The following is a 26,216-nucleotide window of genomic DNA, read 5'->3' as shown; positions in this document are numbered from 1 at the left end:
GCGTAGCTTCTTCCTTTTTTTTTTGTGTAGGAAGCCTTTTTCTTAGCTAGGTCTAGGTCTCCATATATGGGAAGGGGTATAGGGTTAAGGATGGAGTAATGGGATAAGGTTATTTGGGCTAAGGGTAATTGGGTTTAGATTTAGGGAATAGAGTTGGACCATGTCTTTTTGGGATAAAATTTAGGCTAAGAAGATCAATAATACAATGTATCTATAAAAATGTAAAATCACTCTAAATTAAAATAAACTAAATACTACGAGTGAAACTATTTTTTTTGTATTTTCAAATGTCATAATACTATATATATATATATATATATATATATATATATATATATATATATATATATATATATATATATATATATATATATATATATATACACTAATTGACTTTAACCTAAAGATGAAAATATTTTTTTTTTTTGTGATAAAATAAAGTAAAGGAGTCAAAACTATTTAAAATAACGATATTAAATCTAAACTAAATATTTTACGCTAAAAATGTATAAAATCTTGGGGAGGATCAAAAATCACATGTCTACAGTCGTGGGTGTCGGTGGTGGAAAGTTGAGGTGGTTCGAGCTGTAGTGACCGACGATGGTTGGTCGATGCTTGGTGGTTAGAAATCGGAATTACTTATGGTGGTTGTGACAATGGAGGTGCCTCATGTTATTGGTGGTTGGTCATCTATATGATTTTATAATTACATTATGTATTTTGCCTAGTTTTTATTGATCTTTATTAATTTTTATGCATTTTTTATAATTTTAAATAGTTTTTATGTTACTTTTTATAAAAAAATTTACTCTTTTATGTGTTATATTATTACTAGATATATTGGAAATTTTCACCATTATTTTTTCTATATTTATAATAATTTTTATATTTTTTAGTATTTTATTATGAATTTTTCGTTTTATAATAAAAATATTTCAAAAAAATATTATTTTTTGTAAAAAATATTATTTACAATGTTTAAAAGTCATTTGTCAATGTATTAGCTAAGTTTTACTTTGGTTTGTGTAATTTGGTGTTGTACATGTCTATTATGATTCTCTGGCCAACACATGTCTACTCCTGTTACTTGGTTTTTCTAAGACATATATAAGGGTAGAGGTGTTGAAGGCACCTCAAGGTGCTTGCTTCCAGGTTGAGGCAGGAATGCCTGGGGGACGCTGGCATGCGGCGTGGGCATGCACGGCTTGGTCGTGCTACGTCGCCGATGTCCATAAAGCGTGCCGACAAGTACTCATGTGTGCTTGTAGTATGTCCGGTGGTGGCACCCCTCGTGGCAGCAAATGGCTTTTGGCAATAGAATGGAAGAGCTTCGTGCAAGTAGCGCCGCAAAGTGCCATGCACAAGGGGTGAATCTTAGTACATGTCGAATGCCATCGGTTGTTGTGGGCAACATCGGGAGGCGACATCACTCGTGGTAGCAACTGGTTTTTTGCACGGAATGGCAGAGCATCGTGCAAGTAGTGCCGCAAGGTACCATACGCATGGGGCAAAGCTCAGTACATGTCGAATGTCGTGCGGTTGTTGCGGGTTGTGTTTGGCATCGCTTGTGATAGCTTATGGATTTTGGCAATGGAACGACAGAGCATTGTGCAAGTAGCGCCGCAAGGTGCCATGCGCATGGGGCGAAGCTTAGTACATGCCGAATGCTATCGGTTGTTGTGGGCAACATCGGGTGGCGGCATCGCTCTTAGTAGCTGATGGCTTTTGGCAATGGAATGGTGGAGCGTCGTGCAAGTAGCGCCGCAAGGTGCCATGCGCATGGGGCGAAGCTCAATACACACCGATTGCCATCGGTTGTTGTGGGTTGTGCCCGATTGTTGCATTGCTCGTGGTAGCTTCTGGCTTTTGGCAACGAAATGGCGAAGCATCATGAAAGTAGCACCGCAAGGTTCTATGCGCATGGGGCTGAGCTTAGTATATATTGAAGGTTGTGCAGTTGTTGTGGGTTGTGCTTGGTGCTGGCATTGCTCGTGGAAGCTATTGGCATTTGGCAACGGGATGACTTAACGTCGTGCGCGTGGGGCTAAGCTCAGTACATGTCGAATGTCGTGTGATTGTTGTAGGCTGTGTCGGTGCCTTTAACTTGTGGCGCCTTCTTCGTTTATACACTCAACCCCCCGTTATGCCTGGTGGGGCTTGTCTAGGCTTTGCAATGTTGGCATTGGCAACAATACATGGTTGCGCGTCGCGTGTTAGGGCTATTCTTGGCATGCATCGGCGAGGCAAGTGTACGTATGACATATGAGTGGTGTTCGGCTTGTGTGGCTAGGTTCGATCCCTACTCGAGCAGCGACGTCCTTGCCCACATGCCATCTCAGTCATGGCACAAGTGCTAATTAGGCTTTTTCGGCGTCGGTTTTCTTTGTTGCATACCTAATGCCCAGGCATTATCAAGTTCAATTGGTTGCCTTTAGCCCCTCGCATTCGACGTGCAGGGTGAACCAAAAGCTGTAGTTGTGTCCCAGGTCGTCCTCGCTTCACCGTTCGATGGCTTCGTCTATGACTAGTATGCTCGAACTCTCAGATTCGGTAAACACAATGGGCATGGGGTCGTCATTGGCTCCTATCTGCTCAAAGAATTCTCCTTACGAATGACGGTCATGCTCGTCTTGGACTTGGTCGTGCCCTTTGGGTCGGCCGTGCTCATGCAACACCGGCGTCAATGAGGAATGCTACCTGGTTGATCCTGCCAGTAGTCATATGCTTGTCTCAAAGATTAAGCCATGCATGTGTAAGTATGAATAAATTCAGACTGTAAAACTCCGAATGTCTCATTAAATCAGTTAGAGTTTGTTTGATAGTATCTACTACTCGGATAACTGTAGTAATTCTAGAGTTAATACGTGCAACAAACCCCGACTTCTGGAATGGATGCATTTATTATATAAAACGTCGACGCGGGCTCTGCCCATTGCTGCAATGATTCATGATAACTCGACGGATCGCACGGCCATTGTGCCGGTGACACATCATTCAAATTTCTGCCCTATCAACATTCAATGGTCGGATAGTGGCCTACTGCTAGACCCTTGACAAATCTGATCAGCAAGCGGCGCGGCAGTGGCAAGGATTTGGCATGATGGCCTTGCCATTGGCCTATATGCGGAATGAAAATCAACATGCGGGACAATGCGGGCATTATCAATGGCAACAAACTGTTGCAAGAGCTAGTGTGACGGACTACACTACTATTTGAGGGCTAAGGTATGACGGACTACACTAAAGCATGAGTGGGCTGTGTGCAAGCAAAGGCCAAGTCCTTGAAGGAACTAGGCGGGCTGGACGGAAGCTTGACAAGGAAAAACGGGAAAGAACTAGGCGCTAAGACGAGGCTGCTTAGTGCCAAGGCAGTGGCATTGGCAACTTGGTATTGTCTTGGCTTAGGTGAGCGGGCTTGCACCTAAGGAATTTGTGGGCAAACGACTCAGCAAGGGAATGGCATCATGGCTTGGTGACTTGATGCTAAAATCAGCTTGGCATTGGCAAAGGGCAAACTTGATCAAGTAGGGGAGACTTGACATGAACAAGCGGTTGTGGCAGCGGACATGCGTGCGGCTAAGTCATGGGCGACAAGCTATGACTATGGAATTGGGGCGGAGCAGTTCAAAGGGTAAGGTTGGGCGCAATGCCAGGTTTGGGCGTGCAGCAGCTGGCCAGAAACACGCACATGCAGCGCACATGGAGCGATTGTCAAGTGTGTTGTGCACATGATGTGCAGTTGGGCGGTTACAACTGCCATGTCCAAAGAGTTGCTGATAATGGGGCTAAGTTTATGCACATTTTTAGGCAAGTTTTAGCATGACATGCACATTTTTTATCATGTATGATCATGGCCTATCGGTTGGGGGTGTCAACTGAAATAGAAAAATTGTTTTGGGCTGACTACACTATATATATGTGTGTTAGCAGCCCCAAAAACGGGCTAAGTACCTAGAGAGGGAAAATGAGCAAGATGTAGGCATAGGGTTGTCTATGTTAAGGCTTGAGCATGGCAAATTATGTTCCATTTCCTTTCCAAGAGTGAGAAGCACAAAATGCCTTAGGCAGGGGCTTTTATAGGGCAGTTTGTGCAAGAGCCGGCAATATTGTGAGTTGGTGTCTGCCAAGGGTGGCAGCACCTTGCCAAACTCGAGAGTTTTCCTTTGTAATTGATTTATTATAAATGGTTGGGAAAGGGTTCCCGTAATTTGCTTGTACCTTTATTTATTTACGTTGCCTTGAAATTATTTTAAGTGTTAAACCTCGAAAGCGAAAGAAAATTACGCGAAGGCTGATGAGCCAAGTGGGGACTTGATTGTCGCACAACGGGTAGTGTTTTCGACGGGCAGAAAATGCCCCTGTGACACCTACTATGGTGGTGACGAGTGAGAGAATTAGGGTTCGATTCCGGATAGGAAGCCTGAGAAATGGCTACCACATCCAAGGAAGGCAGCATACATGCAAATTACCCAATCCTGACACGGGGAGGTAGTGACAATAAATAACAATACCGGGCTCTATGAGTCTGGTAATTGGAATGAGTACAATCTAAATCCCTTAATGAGGATCCATTGGAGGGCAAGTCTGGTGCCAGAAGCCGCGGTAATTCCAGCTCTAATAGTGTATATTTAAGTTGTTGCAGTTAAAAATCTTGTAGTTGGACTTTGGGATGGGTCGGCCGGTCCGTCTTAGGTGTGCACCTGTCGTCTCGTCCCTTCTGTCGGTGATGCACTCCTGGCCTTAATTGGCTGGGTCGTGCCTCCGACGCTGTTACTTTGAAGAAATTAGAGTGCTCAAAGCAAGCCTACGCTCTGTATACATTAGCATGGGATAACATTATAGGATTTCGGTCCTATTACATTGGCCTTCGGGATCGAAGTAATGATTAACAGGGACAGTCGGGGGCATTCGTATTTCATAGTCAGAGGTGAAATTCTTAGATTTATGAAAGACGAACAACTGTGAAAGCATTTGCCAAGGATGTTTTCATTAATCAAGAATGAAAGTTGGGAGTTCGAAGACAATCAGATATCGTCCTAGTCTCAACCATAAATAATGTCGACCAGGGATCGGTGGATGTTGCTTTTAGGACTTTGACGGCACCTTATGAGAAATCAAAGTTTTTGGGTTCCGGTGGGAGTATGGTCGCAAGGCTAAAACTTAAAGGAATTGACGGAAGGGAACCACCAGGATTGGAGCCTGCGGCTTAATTTGACTCAACACGGGGAAACTTACCAGGTCCAGACATAGTAAGTATTGACAGACTAAGAGCTATTTCTTGATTCTATGGTTGGTGGTGCATGGCCGTTCTTAGTTGGTGGAGCGATTTGTCTGGTTAATTCCGTTAACGAACGAAACCTCAGCCTGCTAACTAGCTATACGGAGGTATCCCTTCGCGACTAGCTTCTTAGAGGGACTACGACCTTTTAGGCCGCGGAAGTTTGAGGCAATAACAGGTCTGTGATGCCCTTAGATGTTCTGGGCCGCATGCACGCTACACTGATGTATTCAACGAGTTTATAGCCTTGGCTGATAGGCCTGGGTAATATTTGAAATTTCATCGTGATGGGGATAGATCATTGCAATTGTTGGTCTTCAACGAGGAATTCCTAGTAAGCGCGAGTCATTAGCTCGCGTTGACTATGTCTCTGCCTTTTGTACACACCGCCCGTCACTCCTACTGATTGAATGATCCAGTGAAATGTTCGGATGGTGGCAACATGGGCGGTTCGCTGCTTGCAACGTTGTGAGAAATCCATTGAACCTTATCATTCAGAGGAAGGAGTAGTCGTAACAAAGTTTCCGTAGGTGAACCTGCAGAAGGATCATTGTCGAAACCTGCAAAGCAAAACGACCTGTAAATATGTTTAAACACCGGGGAGCGGTGCGACCGGGGTGCTTCGGCCTCCGACCGTGCGGCTCCCTCCTATCCCCGGCGATTGAGTGCGTGTTGGGTGATTAACGAACCACGGTGCTGAAAGCACCAAGGAATACAAAACTGAAAGCCTGCCTCTCACGCCCCATCCGCGGTGCGCGTGGCGGGACTTATGCTTCTTTTGAAACATAAACGGCTGTCAGCAACGGATATCTCGGCTCTCGCATTGATGAAGAACGTAGCGAATACGATACTTGGTGTGAATTGTAGAATCCCATGAACCATCGAGTCATTGAATGCAAGTTGCGCCCGAAGCCATTTGGCCGAGGGCACGTCTGCCTGGGCATCACGTATCGCATCGCCCCCGCACACCATGCCCAGACTTATTGGCGTGGTGGTGTCATGGGATGGATATTGGCCTCTCGTGCACCCCGAGAGTGCATCTAGCCTAAATGCGAGTCCACGGCGATGGACGTCACGACAAGTGGTGGTTGAAACTCAACTCTCATAATTTTGCGGCTCCAACCCATCGCATGTTTGGGCTCCCTAACCCTTATAGCGCTTAGGCGCTCCAACCGCGAACCTAGGTCAGGCGGGACTACCCGATGAGTATAAGCATATAAATAAGCGGAGGAAAAGCAACTTACAAGGATTCCCCTAGTAACGACGAGCGACCCGGGAATATCCTATCCTTAGAATCGGGCGGCTCCGTCGTCCGAATTGTAGTCTGGAGAAGCGTCCTCAACGGCGGACCGGGCCCAAATCCCCTGTAAGGGGGCTCCAGAGAGGGTGAGAGCCCCATTGTACCTGGACCATGTCGCACTACGAGGCACTGTCTACGAGTCGGGTTGTTTGGGAATGTAACCCAAATCGGGCGGTGAATTCCGTCCAAGGCTAAATACGGGCGAGAGACCGATAGAGAACAAGTACCACAAGGGAAAGATGAAAAGGACTTTGAAAAGAGAGTCAAAAAGTGCTTAAAATTGTTGGGAGGGAAGCGGATGGGGGCCAGTGATGCGCCCCAGTCGGATATGGAATGGTGTTGAGCGGTTCGCTGATCGACTTTGGGCATGGACCGACATGGATTGGGGTGTGCGACTGTGACGACCCGGCCAGTTGTCTCATGAGTTACCGCTCTATTTTCTACATTTATGCTTCTTTATGCTTTATTATTCGTGTTTTATGGTATTGGGTTGGTCGGATCGAATCCGGAAAGGATTTGGCAAGGTTTGAAACACTTAATCTCTTTAGAGTGAGTTTCAGTTGGAAACGTCAACCGGATGTTGACTGATGTGTTAGAGGGCTCGGATGTGAGTTCCGATGGTTCAGTTAGCTTCGAGAGGTGATTTATGACTTAGAAGCATGATCGGAATGGGTTTTGGAGGTTTGGAGTAGATTTAGGCTTGAATTGGCGAAGTTGATATTTTGGCGATTTTCGGTTGGTAGGCGAGATTTTGATATAGGGGTCGGAATGAAATTCAAAGAGTTGTAGTAGTTCCGTTGTGTCATTTGAGACGTGTGTGCAAAATTTCAGGTCATTCGGACGTGTTTTGGTTGGGTTTTTGATTAAAAGCGTAATTTGGAAGATTTCTATGTGTTTTGGGTGATTTGATGTTGTTTGAGGTGTTTTGGTGATGGGAACAAGTTTGAATAAGGTTTTAGGATATGTTGGTGCCTTTGGTTGAGGTTCCAGGGGCCTCGGGTGAGTTTCGAGTGGTCATTCGGATCATTTTGAAGTTGAGAAATTGCAGAAAATTGCAGGTTCAGTTGTTACAGGATTTTTCCTTTCGCGATCGCGTAGAAGGTTTTGAGGAGGCTGTCCAGTTGTTCTTCGCGTTCGCAAAGTGAGGCTTGCGATTGCATAGAGTGGGAAGGTTATTCATCGCGAACGCGGGAAGGTGGTCGCGTTCGCATAGAGTTAAATGGACCTGGGGGCTTGGCTAGTTTTTGTTCATTACGAATGCGGAGGGGTGTCCGCGATCGCGTAGGGTTAAGTCGCCTGGGCATCGCGTTCGCGTAGGTTGTATCGCGTTCGTATAGAGTAAATTTTGGGAGCTGAAGATTTGTTCTTCGCGATCGCGAGGGATGTTCCGCGATCGCGATGAAGGAAAATATGCCCGGGAAAAATGTTTTTAAGCTCGTCTTGTCCGTGATTTTGGGGCTTATTTCCTCCATAGTTGATCATTTTAGGAGATTTTTGAAGGATATTGAAGAGGGATTCAAGGGGAATCGTTGGAAGGTAAGATTTTCGGACTTAAAACTCGATTAATATGTGAATTCCACCTAGAAAATCATAGAACTTAAAGCTAAAAATTGAAGAACTAGGGCTTGGAAATTTGGACTTTTGATTGGGGGGTTTGGAGGATCATTTGGGGTCGGATTTGAGAACTTTTGATATGTATGAACTCGTGGGAAGATAAGGAATCTATTGGTGTAAAAATTTCTGAATTTTGAGACGTGGACCTGGGGGTCGGATTTTGGTAATTTCGAGATTTGTGCCAATTATTGATTGTTTTCGCTTGGGCTTCGTTCCCTTAGCATATTTTGACATCCTCGTTCTGATTTTGGATAGATTCGATGCGCGTGGAGTCCGATTCAAGGGGCAAAGGCGTCGCAAGCTAGAGATTTAGCCGGTTCAAGGTGAGTAATGATTGTAAATGATGTTCTAAGGTTTTGAAACCCCGGATTGCACATTGTAGTGCTATATTGAGGTGAGACACGCGCTTGATGACGAGCGTGGGGTCATGCATTATTGTGTATTATGACTTGGTCCATCCCGATTGATAATTTTACTGCGTATTTGGCTGAAATTATTTGCTATCATCATGATTTGGGCTGAATGCCATATTTGGGCTTCGTGCCAACTATTTGAACCCTTCGGGGATTTTTATTACTATTTCCTCACTGTTTTAACTTATTACTTGAACTCAGTCATGTTAATTTCCACTGTTTTACTACTCAGCCATGTTTACTTAGTTTTAAGACTTAAATGATATTTTAATGATGTTTGGGCTGAGAAACACTGTTTTACTATTTCCCGAGAGGCTTGTGATGATTTTTGACTGAGTAAGGCCAAGGGCCTACGTTGTAAGGAAACATTAATACTGATTTGAGGCGAAGGGCCTGAGATATCTACGCCACGAGGTGGCTTGATTGATATGAGTCTGAGGGCCTAGTTTTGATGCCACGAGATGGCTTGATATTGCGCTTGGGCCGTAAGGAGCCCCTTTAGGAGTCTGCACACCCTAGTGAGCGCGGGTACCCATTGTGATGTGAGATTGAGCCCGAGGGGATGATATTGTTCTGAGATGTTGCCCGAGGGACAGATTTGTTGATACTGTGCTCGAGGGGCGAACTTCTATTTGTTTACTTTACCTTAATTACTTGTTTACTTGTTGAAAAAGGATTTTTACTTGACTTTTTACTGTTTTACTACTTCATTATGGAATGCCTTGTGCCTTACATGTTTTCTTACTTTCAGTTGTTATTTACATTTGTTACTCACTGAGTTGGAGTACTCACTTTACTCCTTGCACCCTATGTGCAGATTCAGGCATAGCTAGTTCCTCTCCCGAGTGCTGATTCCTCCAGCTTCAGGCGGTCGTTCGGAGATTACAAGGTAGCTGTTGACGTACGCAGCCTCGTGTCTCTATTCCTTTATCGCTTCCATTTCTTATCAGACAATTGTACTAGTTTATGGATTTAGCATAATTGTATTATGACTTATAGATGCTCATGACTAGTAACACCCAATTAGTGTTGTGTATGGGTATTTTTCCGCGTACTTATGTTATTAGTGTCATTTCGGAGTTATTTTATCATGTTTAGACTGTTCTTAAATGCTTAACTACTAATAATCAAAAATACGAAGTGTCGGTTGGCCTTGTCTTCACGAGAGGTGTCATTACGACCGGGTTCGGGTTTTGGGTCGTGACAAGTTGGTATCAGAGCCTAGGTTGCATAGGTCTCATGAGTCATAAGTAGGTTTAGTAGAGTCTCACGGATCGTTACGGAGATGTCTGTATTTATCCTCGAGAGGTTGCAGAACCTTTAGGAAAAACTTCTTATCCTTGAATTCTTGTCGTGCGAATTTGTTGGTCCGAGTACTAAACCTCTAGTATTCTATTCTCTCACAGATGGTGAGGACACGCGCTACCGGTCAGGATGGACGACCACCAGTACCACCGGCTGTGGCCACTAGAGCCCGAGGACGCGACTGTGGTCATGATAGGGGCAGAGCAGCTAGATCAGCACTTGCAGATCCACCAGCTGCCCCAATTCAGGATTAGGTCTCAGTTATGGATGCTCCTGCAGCACCAGCTCAGGCACCAGCTTTGCCCATTATGATTCCGGGTCTTTAGGAGGCCTTGTCTCAAATCTTATCAGTTTGCACTGGCCTGAAGGTTTCAGCCACTACAGCCGTAGCTACTTATCAGGCCGGGGGAGGCAATCAGACTCCCGCTGCTCGCACACTTGAGCAGGTCGTGCAGGGACTTCAGACGTCGGGGGCGCATCCAGCCCAGTCGGTTGCAGCTGCTCAGGACTATGTAGTTCTTGCCATACTAGAGGATGAGCAGTGTAGGTTGGAGAGATTTGGTAGGCTTCAGCCTCCGACATTCAGTGGTGCAGAGGGCGAGGATGCCCTGGGCTTTTTGGACAAGTGTTAGAGGATGCTTTGTACGACGGGTATTCTGGAGACCAGGGGGTCGCTTTTACCACCTACCAGTTTTCAGGAGCTGGTTTCACTTGGTGGGAGGATTTTGAGAGGCGTAGGCATGTTGGTGCAGTACCTCTTACCTGGCAGTAGTTCTCCGTTCTCTTTCTGGAGAAGTATGCGTCGCAGTCTCGTAGAGAGGAGCTGCATATACAGTTTGAGTGGTTGCATCAGGGGGAGATGACCGTGTCGCAGTATGAGTTAAGGATCTCTGAGTTGGATCGTCATGCCATCTGGTTAGTTCCGACAGATAGAGAGAGGATTAGGAGGTTTGTTGATGGTCTTACTTATCTGCTCCGTATTCTCATGACCAGGGAGAGGGTGACTGGTGCTACTTTCGAGGAGGTTGTGGATATCTCCCATGAGATTGAGTTTGTTCGTCATCAGGAGCTAGAGGAGAGGGAGGCCAAGAGGCCTCGAGGATCTGGTAGTTATAGTGGTGCTCCTTTGAGGGGTCAGTTTCAGCACGGTAGAGGCTGTCATTCAGGCATGCTCAGCCAGCTTGCCAAGGTTATCGTGGGGCATCGTTGGGTCATGGTTCTCACAGTTCTCATTAGGGCCAGTCGTCACTTAGTGCCCTTCTAGCTCAGAGTTCATCCCGTGCTCCATTAATCCAGGACTCTTCTATGTCGAGTGAATCTATTTGTCACTTCGGTGCAAGGGGTTCCCTTCAATCCCCTTATGCAGCACCTAGGAGTTGTTATAAGTGTGGCGAGATGGGTCATATGTGGAGGCAGTGTCCTCATCGTTTTGCTAGTTCATCTCAGTAGAGAGGTCAGTCATCGGCTTCAGTGCCAATTGCTTCGTTACCACCCGCCCAGCCAGCTAGGGGTGGGGGTCCATCAGCCAGGGGTCACCCCAGAGGGGGAGGTCGATCAGGGGGCTGTCAGGCCTATTTCTATGCACTTTTAGGCAGACCCGATGCTATTTCTTCAGATGCTGTCATTACAGGTATTGTTTCAGTATGCCACAGAGATGCCTCTGTATTATTTGATCCCAGTTCCACCTTTTCTTATGTATCCTCGTATTTTTCTCGTTATTTGGGTACACCCTGTGAGTTTCTTGCTTTACCTGTTCATGTATCTACCCCGGTGGGCAATACTGTTGTTGTAGACCGTGTGTACCGGCCGTGTGTGGTGAACATTGGGGGTCTGGAGACCTGAGTGGATCTATTATTATTGAGCATGGTGGATTTCGATGTCATTTTGCACATGGATTGGCTATCTCTGTGCCGTGCTATTCTGGACTGTCATGCTAAGATAGTTACATTGGCTATACCGGTTTGCCATGGATCGAGTAGCAAGGTGTGACTGATTATGTTCCCAGTAGGGTGATCTCATTCTTGAAAGCCCAGCATATGGTGGGGAAATGTTGTCTTTCGTATCTAGCCTTTGTGAGGGATGTTGGTGCTGAAACTCCTAGTATTGATTCTGTTCCAGTTGTGAGGGATTTTCCCGATGTGTTTCCTGCAGACCTGTCGGGCATGCCACCGGATAGGGATATTGATTTTGGTATTGACCTGGTGCCGGGCACTTAACCCATTTCTATTCCGCCGTATCGTATGGCACTAGCGGAGTTGAAGGAATTAAAAGAACAGCTTTAGGAACTCCTTGATAAAGGGTTCATTCAGCTTAGTGTGTCACCTTGGGGTGCGCCGGTTCTATTTGTGAAGAAAAAGGATGGCACTATGAGGATGTGCATTGATTATAGACAATTGAACAAAGTAACAGTTAAGAACAAGTATCCCTTGCCTCGCATTGATGATTTATTCGACCAGCTTCAGGGAGCGAGGGTGTTCTTCAAGATTGATCTCTGTTCAGGCTATCACCAGTTGAAGATCAGGGATTCGGATATTCTTAAGACAACTTTCAGGACCCGATATGGTCATTATGAGTTCTTGGTGATGTCTTTTGGGCTGACTAATGCCCCAGTAGCGTTCATGCTGTCACATCCCAACCTTGGGAGGTGTGGTTGGCACCCGATGCCCGAAGGCCCGAGCAAACCAACCATGAGATATGATCTGAAATATAATAACCTGCAGGCAGAAGAGCCCAACACGACATATATATATATATATATATATATATATATATATATATATATATAAACTAGGCCAACAAGGCTGCAACAACAGTATAACAGCTATCCAGAAGGCCGATAGGGCGATACGAAAAATATATATATATACAATGACCGCTAGTCTGCAAGCCTCTAAGAGTGTAAGACAATCAACAGGGCGAGACAAAGCCCCCGACATGCCCAAAACCACACATATGCATCTGTAATAGTACCTATGGACTCAAAGTCAGCAACTCCGAAGAAGTGGAGTGCGAAACCCAACGCTGATCCCGGGGGTCCTACTGAGTAGGAACGCCGCTCTGTCTATCCGAACCTGTGGGCATGAACACAGTGCATAAAAATGCATCAGTACGAAATATGTACTAAATATGTAGGGCGACAAGTGTAACATGAAAAATGTAATTAACAAGAGAAGAGACATAGAGACAATTTGAATTCTGAAACTAGCCTCGGTAGGAAACTAAAATTCAACAGGGATATAAATGTATGCTTGTGAAATCGTCGTTCACTATCGCTACTTATAATATATCACATTATATAATAATAAATCCCTTTGTGGGGTTATAATATCCATAACACACCCGGCCATAATAAAGGCTCGGTAGAATCGTACCCGACCACGTGAAGCTTGGTAATCCCAACTGATCAGTGGTTACACAATATGTGTCATACCCGACCATCTATAGTGCGGCTCGGTAATGAAAGTAAATACATACATATACTAAATCATGAATTATATAGGTGCAATGCGAAACCAACATTAAAAGACGTATTCTAAGAAGAGTCGAAGTGGCCTATCATCATTATTCCCCGACTATCATGGTTGTGGCTAAAAATATTTAATTTTCAACTACGAGCCAACAAGTACTAAGAACATGAGAGTTATGTATTATGAGTACCTTTGAAGTAAATGTTACTTATTCATGATTTATATGAACGTCGAAAGGAGAACGAGTAAAAAGGCTCTAGTTCTTTTTAAACAAGGAACAAGGAAAACCGAGAATTCATATATATTCTCTGAAGTAAGCAATCTATGAGAAAGGACCAGGTCTAAGCATCTTTATAAGTTGAAGGTGAAATAACTCGAATCCGACGAAACAATTCGATAAACATTTGTTCGAATTCTAGTCATGCCAAAAAGTATAGAGAAAGCCCTACATACCTTGTCGATGGAGTTATATACTGTTTCCAAGACCTCAAAAGCCTTAGGAATGATTTTCTACATAATACAAACCATTCAAAATCAAATTCAAGCTCATAGCTTATATATTTCTTCATTTAGACATTTGCGCGAACAACTTGTGGCCATGAATTTGTAGACTCTTTTGTAGATTAATTTCCCCCCAACACACCACCAAATTTTATTTTACTACATCTCCTCATCGACAGGATTCCATCCATGTCTTCACAGATCCAAACAACACAATAAAACCATATAGAACAGCCCCAACAATCAAGCCATATTAAGAGAGGTTTTTTAACAAAATCAAGAACATTTCTATAGAGGTTTCAACTATTTCTTAGGAATTCTTATGGTAGAAGTTTACAAAGATCAAAGAGGAAGTTAAATAATACCTTATGTGACCAGAATTACTCAAAATTCGAAATTTCTTCAAGGCGGAGTTTTGCTATGAAAAGTGAAACACCGAAGAATTCACGATTCCGAAGCTACCATTGTGTTCTCCATCTTGAGGATGACTAAATTGTTGTTATGATTGGCTAGATGGATGGGAGTTTGAGATGAAATCCCTAGGTGTTAGGTTCTGTTTTGGAGAGGAAAAAAACGCAGGGGTTCTATTTTAAAAATTGACTTAAATAAAGAAATTTTAACAAACCCGACTAGGTACACTGTTCCCGTAACAGTGTGTACCCCTGTACGAAAATGTTAATAGCTCTCTACTCCGAAGTCGTATTAATGAACGGTTTGTTGCGTTGGAAACTAGACTCATAGACCTTAGATTCAGTAGGTAGAACACACCATAACTTCCAGTATATTGAGAGAAAAGCTCATCAATATTTTATCCAAATTCCAGTGAAATTTAAACCTGTAACTTGCGCGCGATCTTTGTCGAATTTTTAATCACAACTCAAATGACTTCCAATCTTAACGTATAACTATCCCATCATTTAAATATCTCATAGAAATTATCTTCCTATCGAATTAGCCCATTTACAGCATGATAACGCCGAATACACAAGGTGTAACATTCTTCCCTTCTTAAGAACATTCGTCCTCGAATGTTAACGGTTAACCTAACTTCTGAATTTTTTTTTTAAAAAACTTTTCGCCAGAGTTTTCCCTATAAATAGGAATATCCAAAACTTGTCATCAGCCCAAACATACATATCTAAAGCCACACAGGGCTACACATCATAATAATAACATCAACTTGGCCTCACACGACCATTTACTTATACAATAATGATAATAAGAAGGTTAGCCATAACTTAATAACCTCAACTGTCACTGGTTGATATATGTGCAACACCTGCCATATTTGTCTCAAGCATATCACCTGAAGACTCAAATAAATGAGGGTATCTGGACTTCATGTCCTCCTCGGCCTCCCATGTCATTTCCTCTACATTATTGCTCCTCCAAAGTACTTTTACTGAGGCTACCTCTTTAGTCTGTAGCTTACGGATTTGACGGTCAAGAATGGCAATAGGTATTTCTTCATATGACAAGTTCTCGGAAACTTCAATATCCTCAATAGGGTTGATGCAAGAAGGATCACCTAAGAATTTCCGAAGCATGGAAATGTGAAATACCGGATGGATTGCTTCTAATTCTGGTGGCAGGTCAAGTTTGTAGGTTACTCGCTCAATTCTCTGAACAATCTAATATGGCCCAACATATCTAGGGATGAGTTTTCCTTTCTTACCAAATCTCATTACACCCTTCATAGGCGACACTTTCAAGAATACCCAGTCTCCCACAATAAATTCCAAGTCTCGACGTCGGTTATCTGAATATGATTTCTGTCGACTTTGAGCTATACGCAACCTTTCCTAGATCAACTTTACCTTTTCTATAGCTTGTTGTACCAATTCAAGTACTAGCAACTTTGTCTCGCCAACATCAAACCAGCCAATAGGAGATCTGCATTTCCTCTCATATAGTGCCTCATAAGGTGCCATCTGAATACCGGCGTGATAACTGTTATTGTAGGCAAACTCAATAAGTGGTAAATGATCTTCCCAACTTCCCTTGAAGTCTAAGACACAAGCTCACAACATATCTTCGAGTGTCTGAATAGTGCGTTCGGCTTGTCCGTCGATCTACGAATGAAATGTTGTACTAAGGTTAACAAGAGTACCCAAACCTTCTTGAAAAGACCTCCAGAAATTAGCTGTAAATTGGGCACCTCTGTCAGATATAATAGAAAACTGAACTCCATGTAGCCGAACTATTTCCTTGATATACAGGCTCGCATAGTCTTCAGCTGAATAGGTGGTCAGAGAAAGTGAGCTGATTTCGTCAGCTTATCCACAATGACCCAAATAGAATTGAACTTACGGCGAGAATTGGGCAATCCTGTAATGAAATCCATATTAATCGATTCCCATTTCCAAGCTAGAATCTCAATATTTTGAAGTAGCCCTCCAGGTTTCTGGTGTTCAGCTTTAACCTGCTGGCAGTTGGGACACTGAGCCACAAATGTGGCTATATCTTTCTTCATGTCGTTCCACCAGTATAGCTGACGAAGATCATGATACATTTTGGTTGAACCAGGATGAACTGAGTACCGAGACTGGTGCATCTCTGTCATAATTTGCTTACGAAGCTCCCCAACATTAGGTACACACCATCGACCTTTATATTTTAGAATTCCATTATCAGATTGCTCGAACAACTGCTTCTTCTGAAAAGGGATGCTCTCTTTAATCTTGACTAGCTCTGGATCCTCAAATTGACGCATTTCTACCTCAGCTACCAGTGATGACCCCGCAATATTTTGGACTACTACACCCTGGTCACCTGTATCATGTAGCCGCACACTCAGGTTAGCCAGTCGATATATCTCCTTAGTCATTTCTAATTTCCCAGCTTCTACATGCTTCAAGCTGCCCATGGATTTGCGACTCAATGCATCAGCTACCACATTCGCTTTGACCGGATGGTACAAAATATCCACATCATAGTCCTTCAGCAATTCAAGCCATCTCCTTTGTCTCAAGTTCAAGTCTTTCTGCTTAAATATATATTGTAAACTTTTGTGATCTGTATAGATATCCACATGAACACCATAAAGATAATGACGCCATATTTTCAAGGCAAATATAATGGTTGCTAACTCAATTTCATGAGTCGGATAATTGTGTTCGTGCTTCCGCAACTGCCTCGAAGCATATGCAATAACTTTTCCATGCTGCATTAGAACACATCCCAATCCAACCCTGGATGCATCACAATATACCACATAACCTTCAGATCCTTCAGGAAGTGCTAGAACAGGTGTTGATAATAAGCGTTTCCTCAACTCATGAAAACTCCTTTCACATGCATCAGACCATTGGAACTTAACGGCTTTGTGTGTCAATTTTTTCATGGGAGCAGCAATAAAAGAGAAGTTCTCAACAAATCTCCAATAATAACCAACTAAGCCCAAGAAACTACGAACTTCCGTAGGAGTTGTGGGTCTAGGCCAGTTTTGTACTGCTTCAATTTTCTGACCATCTACCTTCATCAGAAATGATATGCCCAAGGAAAGCCACTGAATTCAACCAAAATTCACATTTGGAGAATTTAGCATATAATTTCTGATTTTTCAAAGTGTGCAACACCACACGCAAATGATCCTCATGTTCTGCTTCTGATCGAGAATATACCAGAATATCATCAATGAAAACAATTACAAATATATCTAGAAATGGCTTGAAAACCCGATTCATTAAATCCATAAAAGCTGTTGGCACATTAGTAAGACCGATAGACATCACAAGAAATTCATAATGGCCATATCTAGTCCGGAAAGCCGTTTTCGGAATATCTCTCTCCTTAACTCGCAATTGGTGATAGCCGGATCGAAGGTCAATCTTTGAGAAATATTTGGCACCTTGCAACTGATCAAACAAATCATCAATTCTGGGTAAAGGGTACTTGTTTTTGATAGTCACTTTGTTGAGCTGGCAATAGTCAATACACATTCTTAACGAACCATCCTTCTTACGAACAAACAACACTGGTGCACCCTAGGGAGATGTGCTGGGCCTGATAAAGCCCTTATTCAGAAGATCTTTCAACTGGGCTTTCAATTCTTTTAACTCAACAGGAGCCATTCTGTATGGAGGAATAGATATTGGTTGAGTATCTGGAAGCATATCAATAGCAAAGTCGATTTCTCTTTCTGGAGGAAGACCAGGAAGTTCATCAGGAAATACATCAGGAAATTCATTCATGACGGGAACCGATTGAAGAGTTGGAGATTTCACCTCCATATCATGCACTCGTACCAAATGATAGATATGACCTTTCAAAATCATCCTTTGAGCTTTAAGGTAAGATATAAACTTTCCCTTAGGTGCTACAACATCACCTTTCCATTCAATAATAGGCTCACTTGGAAAATTAAAACGAACAATCTTTGTCCAGCAATCTACATTGGCATAACAAGAAGCCAACCAATCCATACCTATAATGATATCAAAATCAACCATTTCTAGCTCATGTAAATCAGCTAACGTATGGCGGTCATGAAGCTTCACATCACAACTTCGATATACCCGTCTAACTACAACAGACTCACCCATTGGCGTAGATACCTCAAAGGACTTGTGCAATAATTTAGGCTCTCTATCCCATTTACTAGCAACGAAGGGGGAGATATACGACAATGTAGAACCAGGATCTATCAAGGCATACATATCGATAGAAAATATGGATAGTATACCTGTAACCATGTCCGGAGATGACTCTAAATCCTGACGACTCGATAAAGCATATATGCGATTCTGCTGACCTCCTGAACCAGAAGCTCCAAATCTTCCCCTACCCCTGCCAGCTGATGTCTGCATACTCTGTCTAGGAGGACGTACCGAGGAAGAAGAAGCCCCTGTAGATGCCGTCGGCTGAGCCATACCCCCTCCACCTATCATCGGACAATGTCTCATAATATGACCTGACTGTCCACATGTATAACATGCATCAGAACCCTGGCGACATGGTCCAAAATGATTTCGGCCACATCGATCACATCTAGGAAACTGAGGCCTCATCTGACTGAACTCGCCTCTAAACTGTGGACCTGGGGTCCGTAAACTCTGACTTGGACCAGAATAAGTGGTCCGATCCTGTCGCTGTCCCTGAAACTGTGGTGGTGCACTGGCTGCCGGATAAGACTGATGCCGGGGAAACTGTGGCCTAAATCCACCTCGAAACTCTCCTGTGTTACCTGCGAACCGCGCCCTCTTCTGCTGCCCTCTATCATGCTCTCGATTGGCTCGTTGTTGCCTCTTGAGATCCTCTAGACCCTGTGCATATGCTTGAATACGGGCAATATCCATTCCTTGGTTTAGAGAAGCTGTAGTGCACTCATTTATCAAGTGTTCCCCCAAACCACTAACAAACTAGTGTACCCGATCACTCATATCAGCAACAATCGTAGGAGCATACCTAGCCAAAGAGTTGAACTGCATGCTATATTCCCGAACGCTCATATTACCCTGTTCTAAGTGTAAGAACCTATCTCGTCGGGCTCTTCAAAGCTCGATTGGAAAATATTTGTAAAAATGCCTCAGAGAACTCCTTCCATGTCACTGGTGGCACATTAGGCCCCCGAGTCTACTTCCAAGTCTCATACCATGTCACAGCAACATCACGTAGTCTATAAGAAGTATACTCCACTGACTCAACATCCGTGGCATGTATAATTTGTAAGGTCCGTTGCATAAGATCCAGAAAATCCTATGGGTCAGCATTAGGATCAACCCCTGTAAATACTGGAGGATCCAAGTTGATAAAGTCCCGAACTCTCGCACTCACGGACCTATCAGCAATACCGAGGTTCTGGTATTGGGCCTGGGAGGCCACTATTCGAGTCAGCAATTGTACAGCACTCCGCATGTCTAGGTCCTTATCAGGAACAACTGGGAGAGGGACTGGAGGTATGTTAGCTCCTCTACGCCCTTCCGGGGGTGGTGGGGGTACTGCCCCGGAAGCCTGAGAATCAACCTCATTTTGTGGCTCATGTTGATCTATATTAGCAGGTGGCACCTGACTTGTGCCCTCTCCTGCCTCCTCATCCAACCTCTGAATAAATTTCATATCCACTTGTTGTCTCGTAGTATTAGGCATCACTGAGAAGGTAAACAAAAAGAGAATTAGGAATGAACACTTATGATTAGGCTCTATTGCACGATCTAGATCAAGAAGAAAGTAATAATCCTAAATGCCCAATAGCCTCATGTTTATAAGTGTGGTGCACAACACACCATAAACAAGACTCTACTAGACACGGCTTGCAGACTCCCTAGGATTGACCTGCTCTGATACCAAGTTTGTCACATCCCAACCTTGGGAGGTGTGGCTGGCACCCGATGCCCGAAGGCCCGAGCAAACCAACCATGAGATATGATCTGAAATATAATAACATGCAGGCAGAAGAGCCCAACACGACATATATATATATGTATAACCTAGGCCAACAATATATATATAAACTAGGCCAACAAGGCTGTAACAACAGTATAACAGCTATCCAGAAGGCCGATAGGGCGATACGAAAAATATATATATACAATGACCGCTAGTCTGCAAGCCTCTAAGAGTGTAAGACAATCTCAACAGGGCGGGACAAAGCCCCCGACATGCCCAAAACCACACATATACATCTGTAATAGTACCTATGGACTCAAAGTCAGCAACTCCGAAGAAGTGGAGTGCGAAACCCAACGCTGATCCTGGGGGTCCTACTGAGGAGGCACGCCGCTTTGTCTATCCGAACCTGTGGGCATGAACACAGTGCATAATAATAAATCGTACCCGGCATAATATATCACATTATATAATAATAAATCCCTTTGTGGGGCTATAATATCCATAACACACCCAACCATAATAAAGGCTCGGTAGAATCGTACCCGGCCACGTAAAGCTCGGTAATCCCAACTGATCAGTGGTTACACAATATGTGTCATACCAGACCATCTATAGTGTGGCTCGGTAATGAAAGTAAATACATACATATACTAAATCATGAATTATATAGGTGCAATGCGAAACCAACCTTAAAAGACGTATTCTAAGAAGAGTCGAAGTGGCCTATCATCATTATTCCCCGACTATCATGGTTGTGGCTAAAAATATTTAATTTTCAACTATGAGCCAACAAGTACTAAGAACATGAGAGTTATGTATTATGAGTACCTTTGAAGTAAATGTTACTTATTCATGATTTATATGAACGTCGAAAGGAGAACGAGTAAAAAGGCTCTAGTTCTTTTTTAAACAAGGAACAAGGAAAACCGAGAATTCATATATATTCTCTGAAGTAAGCAATCTATGAGAAAGGATCAGGTCTAAGAATCTTTGTAAGTTGAAGGTGAAATAACTCGAATCCGACGAAACAATTCGATAAACATTTATTCGAATTCTAGTCATGCCGAAAAGTATAGCGAAAGCCCTACATACCTTGTCAATGGAGTTATATATTGTTTTCAAGACCTCAAAAGCCTTAGGAATGATTTCCTACATAATACAAACCATTCAAAATCAAATTCAAGCTCATAGCTTATATAATTCTTCATTTAGACATTTACGCGAATAACTTGTGGCCATGAATTTGTAGACTCTTTTATAGATTAATTTCCCCCCAACACACCACCAAATTTTACTTTACTACATCTCCCCATCGACAAGATTCCATCCATGTCTTCACAGATCCAAACAACATAATAAAACCATATAGAATAGCCCCAACAATCAAGCCATATTAAGAGAGGTTTCTTAACAAAATCAAGAACATTTCTATAGAGGTTTCAACTATTTTTTAGGAATTCTTATGGTATAAGTTTACAAAGATAAAAGAGGAAGTTAAATCATACCTTATGTGACCAGAATTACTCAAAATTCGAAATTTCTTCAAGGCGGAGTCTTGCTATGAAAAGTGAAACACCGAAGAATTCACGATTCCGAAGCTACCATGGTGTTCTCCATCTTGAGGATGACTAAATTGTTGTTATGATTGGTTAGATGGATGGGAGGAGTTTGAGAGGAAATACCTAGTTGTTAGGTTCTGTTTTTGAGAAGAAAAAAACGCAGGGGTTCTGTTTTAAAAATTGACTTAAATAAAGAAATTTTAACAAACCCGACTAGGCACACTGTTCCCGTAACAGTGTGTACCCCTGTACGAAAATGTTAATAGCTCTCTACTCCGAAGTCGTATAAACAAACGGTTTATTGCGTTGGAAACTAGACTCATAGACCTTCGATTCGGTAGATATAACACACCATAACTCCTAGTATATTGAGAGAAAAGCTCATCAACATTTTATCCAAATTCCAGTAAAATTTAAACCCGTAACTTGCACGCGATCATTGTCGAATTTTTAATCACAGCTCAAATGACTTCCAATCTTAAAGTACAACTATCGCATCATTTAAATATCTTATAGAAATTATCTTCCTATCGAATTAGCCCATTTACAGCATGATAACGCTGAATACACAAGGTGTAACACATGCATTTGATGAACAGCGTGTTCCGACCTTATCTTGATTTGTTTGTCATAGTCTTCATTGATGATATTCTAGTGTACTCACGTAGTCAAGAGGATCACGCGGACCATTTGAGAGTTGTGTTGTATAGATTGAGGGAGGAGAATCTTTATGCAAAATTCTCCAAGTGTGAGTTTTGGCTCGGTACAATGGCTTTCTTGGGGAACGTGGTGTCCAGCGAGGGTATTCAGGTTGATCCAAAGAAGATAGAGGCGGTACAGAGTTGGCCTAGACCATCCTCAGCCACAGAGATTCACAGATTTCTTGGTTTGGCAGGTAATTATCACCGTTTTGTTCAGGGATTCTCATCTATCGTATTGCCCTTGACCAAGTTGACTCAGAAGGGTGCTTCATTTGTATGGTCGGATGAGTATGAGGAGAGCTTTCAGAAGCTCAAGACAGCCTTGACCACAGCTCTAGTGTTAGTTTTGCCATCAGCTTCAGGTTCACATGTCGTGTATTGTGATGCTTCGAGAGTTGGTATTGGTTGTGTATTGATGCAAGAAGAGTTATTGCTTATGCTTCTTGTCAATTGAAGCCCCATGAGAAGAACTACCCCGTTCATGATTTGGAGTTGGCTGCCATAGTTCACGCATTGAATATCTGGAGGCATTACTTGTATGGCGTGTCTTGTGAGGTGTTCACTGCCATCGCAGTCTACAACATTTGTTCAAGCAAAAAGATCTTAATTTGAGGCAGCGAAGATGGTTGGAGTTGCTTAAGGATTATGATTAACTATATTGTACCATCCGGGAAAGGCCAATGTGGTGTCTGATGCTTTGAGCCGAAAGGCAATGACTTTGGGGAGTTTGACATATATCCCAGTTAGAGAGAGACCTCTTGCAGTTGATGTTCAGGCCTTGGCCAATCAGTTCGTGAGGTTAGATATTTCGGAGCCCAGTCGGGTATTGGCTTGTGTGGTTTCTCGGTCTTCCTTATATGATCGCATCAGAGAGCGCCAGTATGATGATCCGCATTTGCTTGTCCTTAGGTACAGAGTTTAGCATGATGATGCTAGGGATGTGACCATTGGTGATGATGGGGGTATTGAGGATGTAGGGCCAGATTTGTGTGCCCAACGTGGATGGGCTTCGGGAGTTGATTCTGGAGGAGGCCCATAGCTCGCAGTGTTCCATTTATCCGGGTGCTGCGAAGATGTATCAGGATTTGAGGCAGCACTACTGGTGGATAAGAATGAAGAAGTATATTGTGGGATTTGTAGCTTGGTGTCTCAATTGTCAGTAGGTAAAATATGAGTATCAAAGACCGAGTGGCTTGCTTCAGCAGATGGTTATTCCCGAGTGGAAGTGGGAGAGGATCATTATGGACTTTGTTGTTGGACTTCCACGGACTTTGAGAAAGTTTGATGCGATTTGGGAGATTGTGGATTGGCTAACCAAGTCCGCGCACTTCATTCCTGTGTGTACTACCTATTCTTCAGAGCGGTTGGCAGGGATATATTCGAGAGATTTTTCGCTTGCATGGTGTTCCGGTTTCCATCATTTCAGATAGAGGTACTCAGTTCACCTTGCAGTTTTGGAGGGCCGTGCAGAGAGAGTTGGGTACTCAGGTGGAGTTGAGCACAACTTTTCATCCTCAGACGGACGGGCAGTCCGAGCGCACTATTCAGATATTGGAGGACATGTTGCGTGCTTGTGTCATTGATTTCGTAGGATCATCGAATGAGTTTCTATCGCTTGCAGAGTTTGCTTATAACAACAGCTACCAGTCGAGTATTCAAATGGCTCCATATGAGGCTTTGTATGGGAGGCGGTGTAAATCTCCAGGTTGTTGGTTCGAGCCTAGTGAGGCTAGGCTATTAGGGGCTGATTTGGTGCAGGATGCTTTGGAGAAGGTGATTCAGGAGAGGCTTCGTATAGCGCAGTCGAGGCAAAAGAGTTATGCTGATAGGAAGGTTCGATATGTGTCCTACATGGTTGGCGAGAAGTTTTGTCGAAGGTTTCACCCATGAAGAGTGTTATGAGATTTGGGAAGAAAGAGAAATTGAGTCTGCGGTTCATTGGGCCTTTTGAGGTGCTTCGGAGGATTGAGGAGGTGGCTTATGAGCTTGCTTTGCCACCCAGCTTGTCTAGTGTGCATCCGGTATTTCATGTTTCTATGCTCTGAAAGTATCTTGGGGATCCGTCTCATGTTCTGGATTTCAGCATGGTTCATTTTGATGATGATTTGACCTATGATGTGGAGCCAGTAGCTATTTTGGATCGTCAGGTTCGTAAGTTGAGGTCAAAGGATATAGCTTCAGTAAAAGTGCAGTGGAGAGGTCGGCCCATGGAGGAGGCTACCTAGGAGACTGAGGGGGAGATGCGGAGCAGATATCCTCACCTGTTTGAGGCTTCAGGTATGTTTCTTGACTCGTTCGAGGACAAACGTTTGTTTAAGTTGGGGAGGATGTGACAACCCGGTCAGTCATCTCATGAGTTATCGCTCCGTTCCCTCCATTTCTGCTTCTTTATTCTTCGTTATCCGTGTTTTGTGGTATCGGGTTGATCAGATCGAATCCGGAAAGGATTTGGCAAGGTTTGAAACAATTAGTCTCTTTAGAGTGAGTTTAAGTTGGAAAAATCAACCGGATGTTGACTTATGTGTTAGAGGACTCGGATGTGAGTTCCTATGGTTCGGTTAGCTTCGGGGGTGATTTATGACTTAGGAGCGTGATCGGAATGGGTTTTGGAAGTTTGTAAAAGGTTTAGGCTTGAATTGGTGAGGTTGATATTTTGGCGCTTTCCGATTGGTAGGCGAGATTTTGATATAGGGGTTTGAATGGAATTCTGAGAGTTGCAATAATTCTGTTGTGTCATTTTGGATGTGCGTGCAATATTTCAGGTCATTCGGACGTGTTTTGGTTGGGTTTTTGATCAAAAGAATAATTCGGAAGATATTTGAAAGTTTGGCTTGAATCAGATGTGTTTTGGGTGATTCAATGTTGTTTGAGGTGTTTTGGTGATTGGAACAAGTTTGAATAAGGTTTTAGGATATGTTGGTGCCTTTGGTTGGGGTCCCGGGGGCCTCGGGTGAGTTTCGGGTGGTCATTCGAATCATTTTGAAGTTGAGAAATTGCAGAAAATTGCAAGTTCAGCTGTTGCAGGATTTTTCCCTTCGCGATCGTGTAGGGAGTCTCGCGATCGCGTAGAAGGTTTTGAGGAGGCTGTCCAGTTTTTCTTCGCATTCGCAAAGTGAGTCTTGCGATCGCATAGAGTGGGAAGGTTATTCATCGCGAACGCAGGAAGGTGGTCGCGTTCGCATAGAGTTAAATGGACCTGGGGGCTTGACTGATTTTTGTTCATTGCGAACGCGGAGGGGTGTCCGCGATCGCGTAGGGTTAAGTCGCATGGGCATCGCGTTCGCGTAGGCTGTATTGCGTTAGCATAGAGTAAATTTTGGGAGCTGAAGATTTGTTCTTCGCGATCGCGATGAAGGAAAATATGCCTGGGCAAAATGTTTTTAAGCTCGTCTTGTCCACGATTTTGGGGCTTATTTCCTCCATAATTGGCCATTTTGGGAGATTTTTGAAGGAGATTGAATAGGGATTCAAGGAGAATTGTTGGGAGGTGAGATTCTCGGACTTAAAACTCGATTATTATGTGAATTTCACCTAGAAAATCATGGAACTTAAGCTAAAAATTGAAGAACTAGGGCTTGGAAATTTGGACTTTTGATTGGGGGTTTGGAGGACCATTTGTGGTCGGATTTGAGAACTTTTGATATGTATGAACTCGTGGGAAGATAAGGAATCTATTGGTGTAAAAAATTTTGAATTTCGAGATGTGGGCCCGGGGGTCGGATTTTGGTAATTTAGGGATTTGTGCCAA

General features: G+C 43.4%; 1 protein-coding gene and 1 non-coding gene across 2 annotated transcripts; one reads left to right on the top strand and one right to left on the bottom strand.

The window, feature by feature from the left end:
• Positions 1–6,069: 6,069 nt before the first annotated feature.
• On the top strand, positions 6,070–6,224 carry LOC138888891 (5.8S ribosomal RNA). Its single transcript, XR_011406458.1, has one exon. It is a non-coding gene; the product is annotated as a 5.8S ribosomal RNA (ribosomal RNA).
• Positions 6,225–17,864: 11,640 nt separating this feature from the next.
• LOC138888619 (uncharacterized) lies at positions 17,865–19,175 on the bottom strand. Its single transcript, XM_070170514.1, has one exon. The coding sequence runs from the start codon at positions 19,173–19,175 to the stop codon at positions 17,865–17,867; it is 1,311 nt and encodes a 436-aa protein (XP_070026615.1).
• Between the last annotated feature and the right edge of the window lie 7,041 nt (positions 19,176–26,216).

This window comes from Nicotiana sylvestris, chromosome 3, assembly GCF_000393655.2.
Source record: "Nicotiana sylvestris chromosome 3, ASM39365v2, whole genome shotgun sequence".
NCBI lineage: Eukaryota > Viridiplantae > Streptophyta > Magnoliopsida > Solanales > Solanaceae > Nicotiana > Nicotiana sylvestris.
The sequence above is the reverse complement of the archived record's forward strand: the minus strand, read 5'-3'. Positions and strand labels throughout refer to the sequence as shown.

Excerpts from the sequence above, each read along its gene's own strand:
- LOC138888619 (XM_070170514.1), bottom strand. The coding sequence starts at position 19,175 with ATGGATATTGCCCGTATTCAAGCATATGCACAGGGTCTAGAGGATCTC.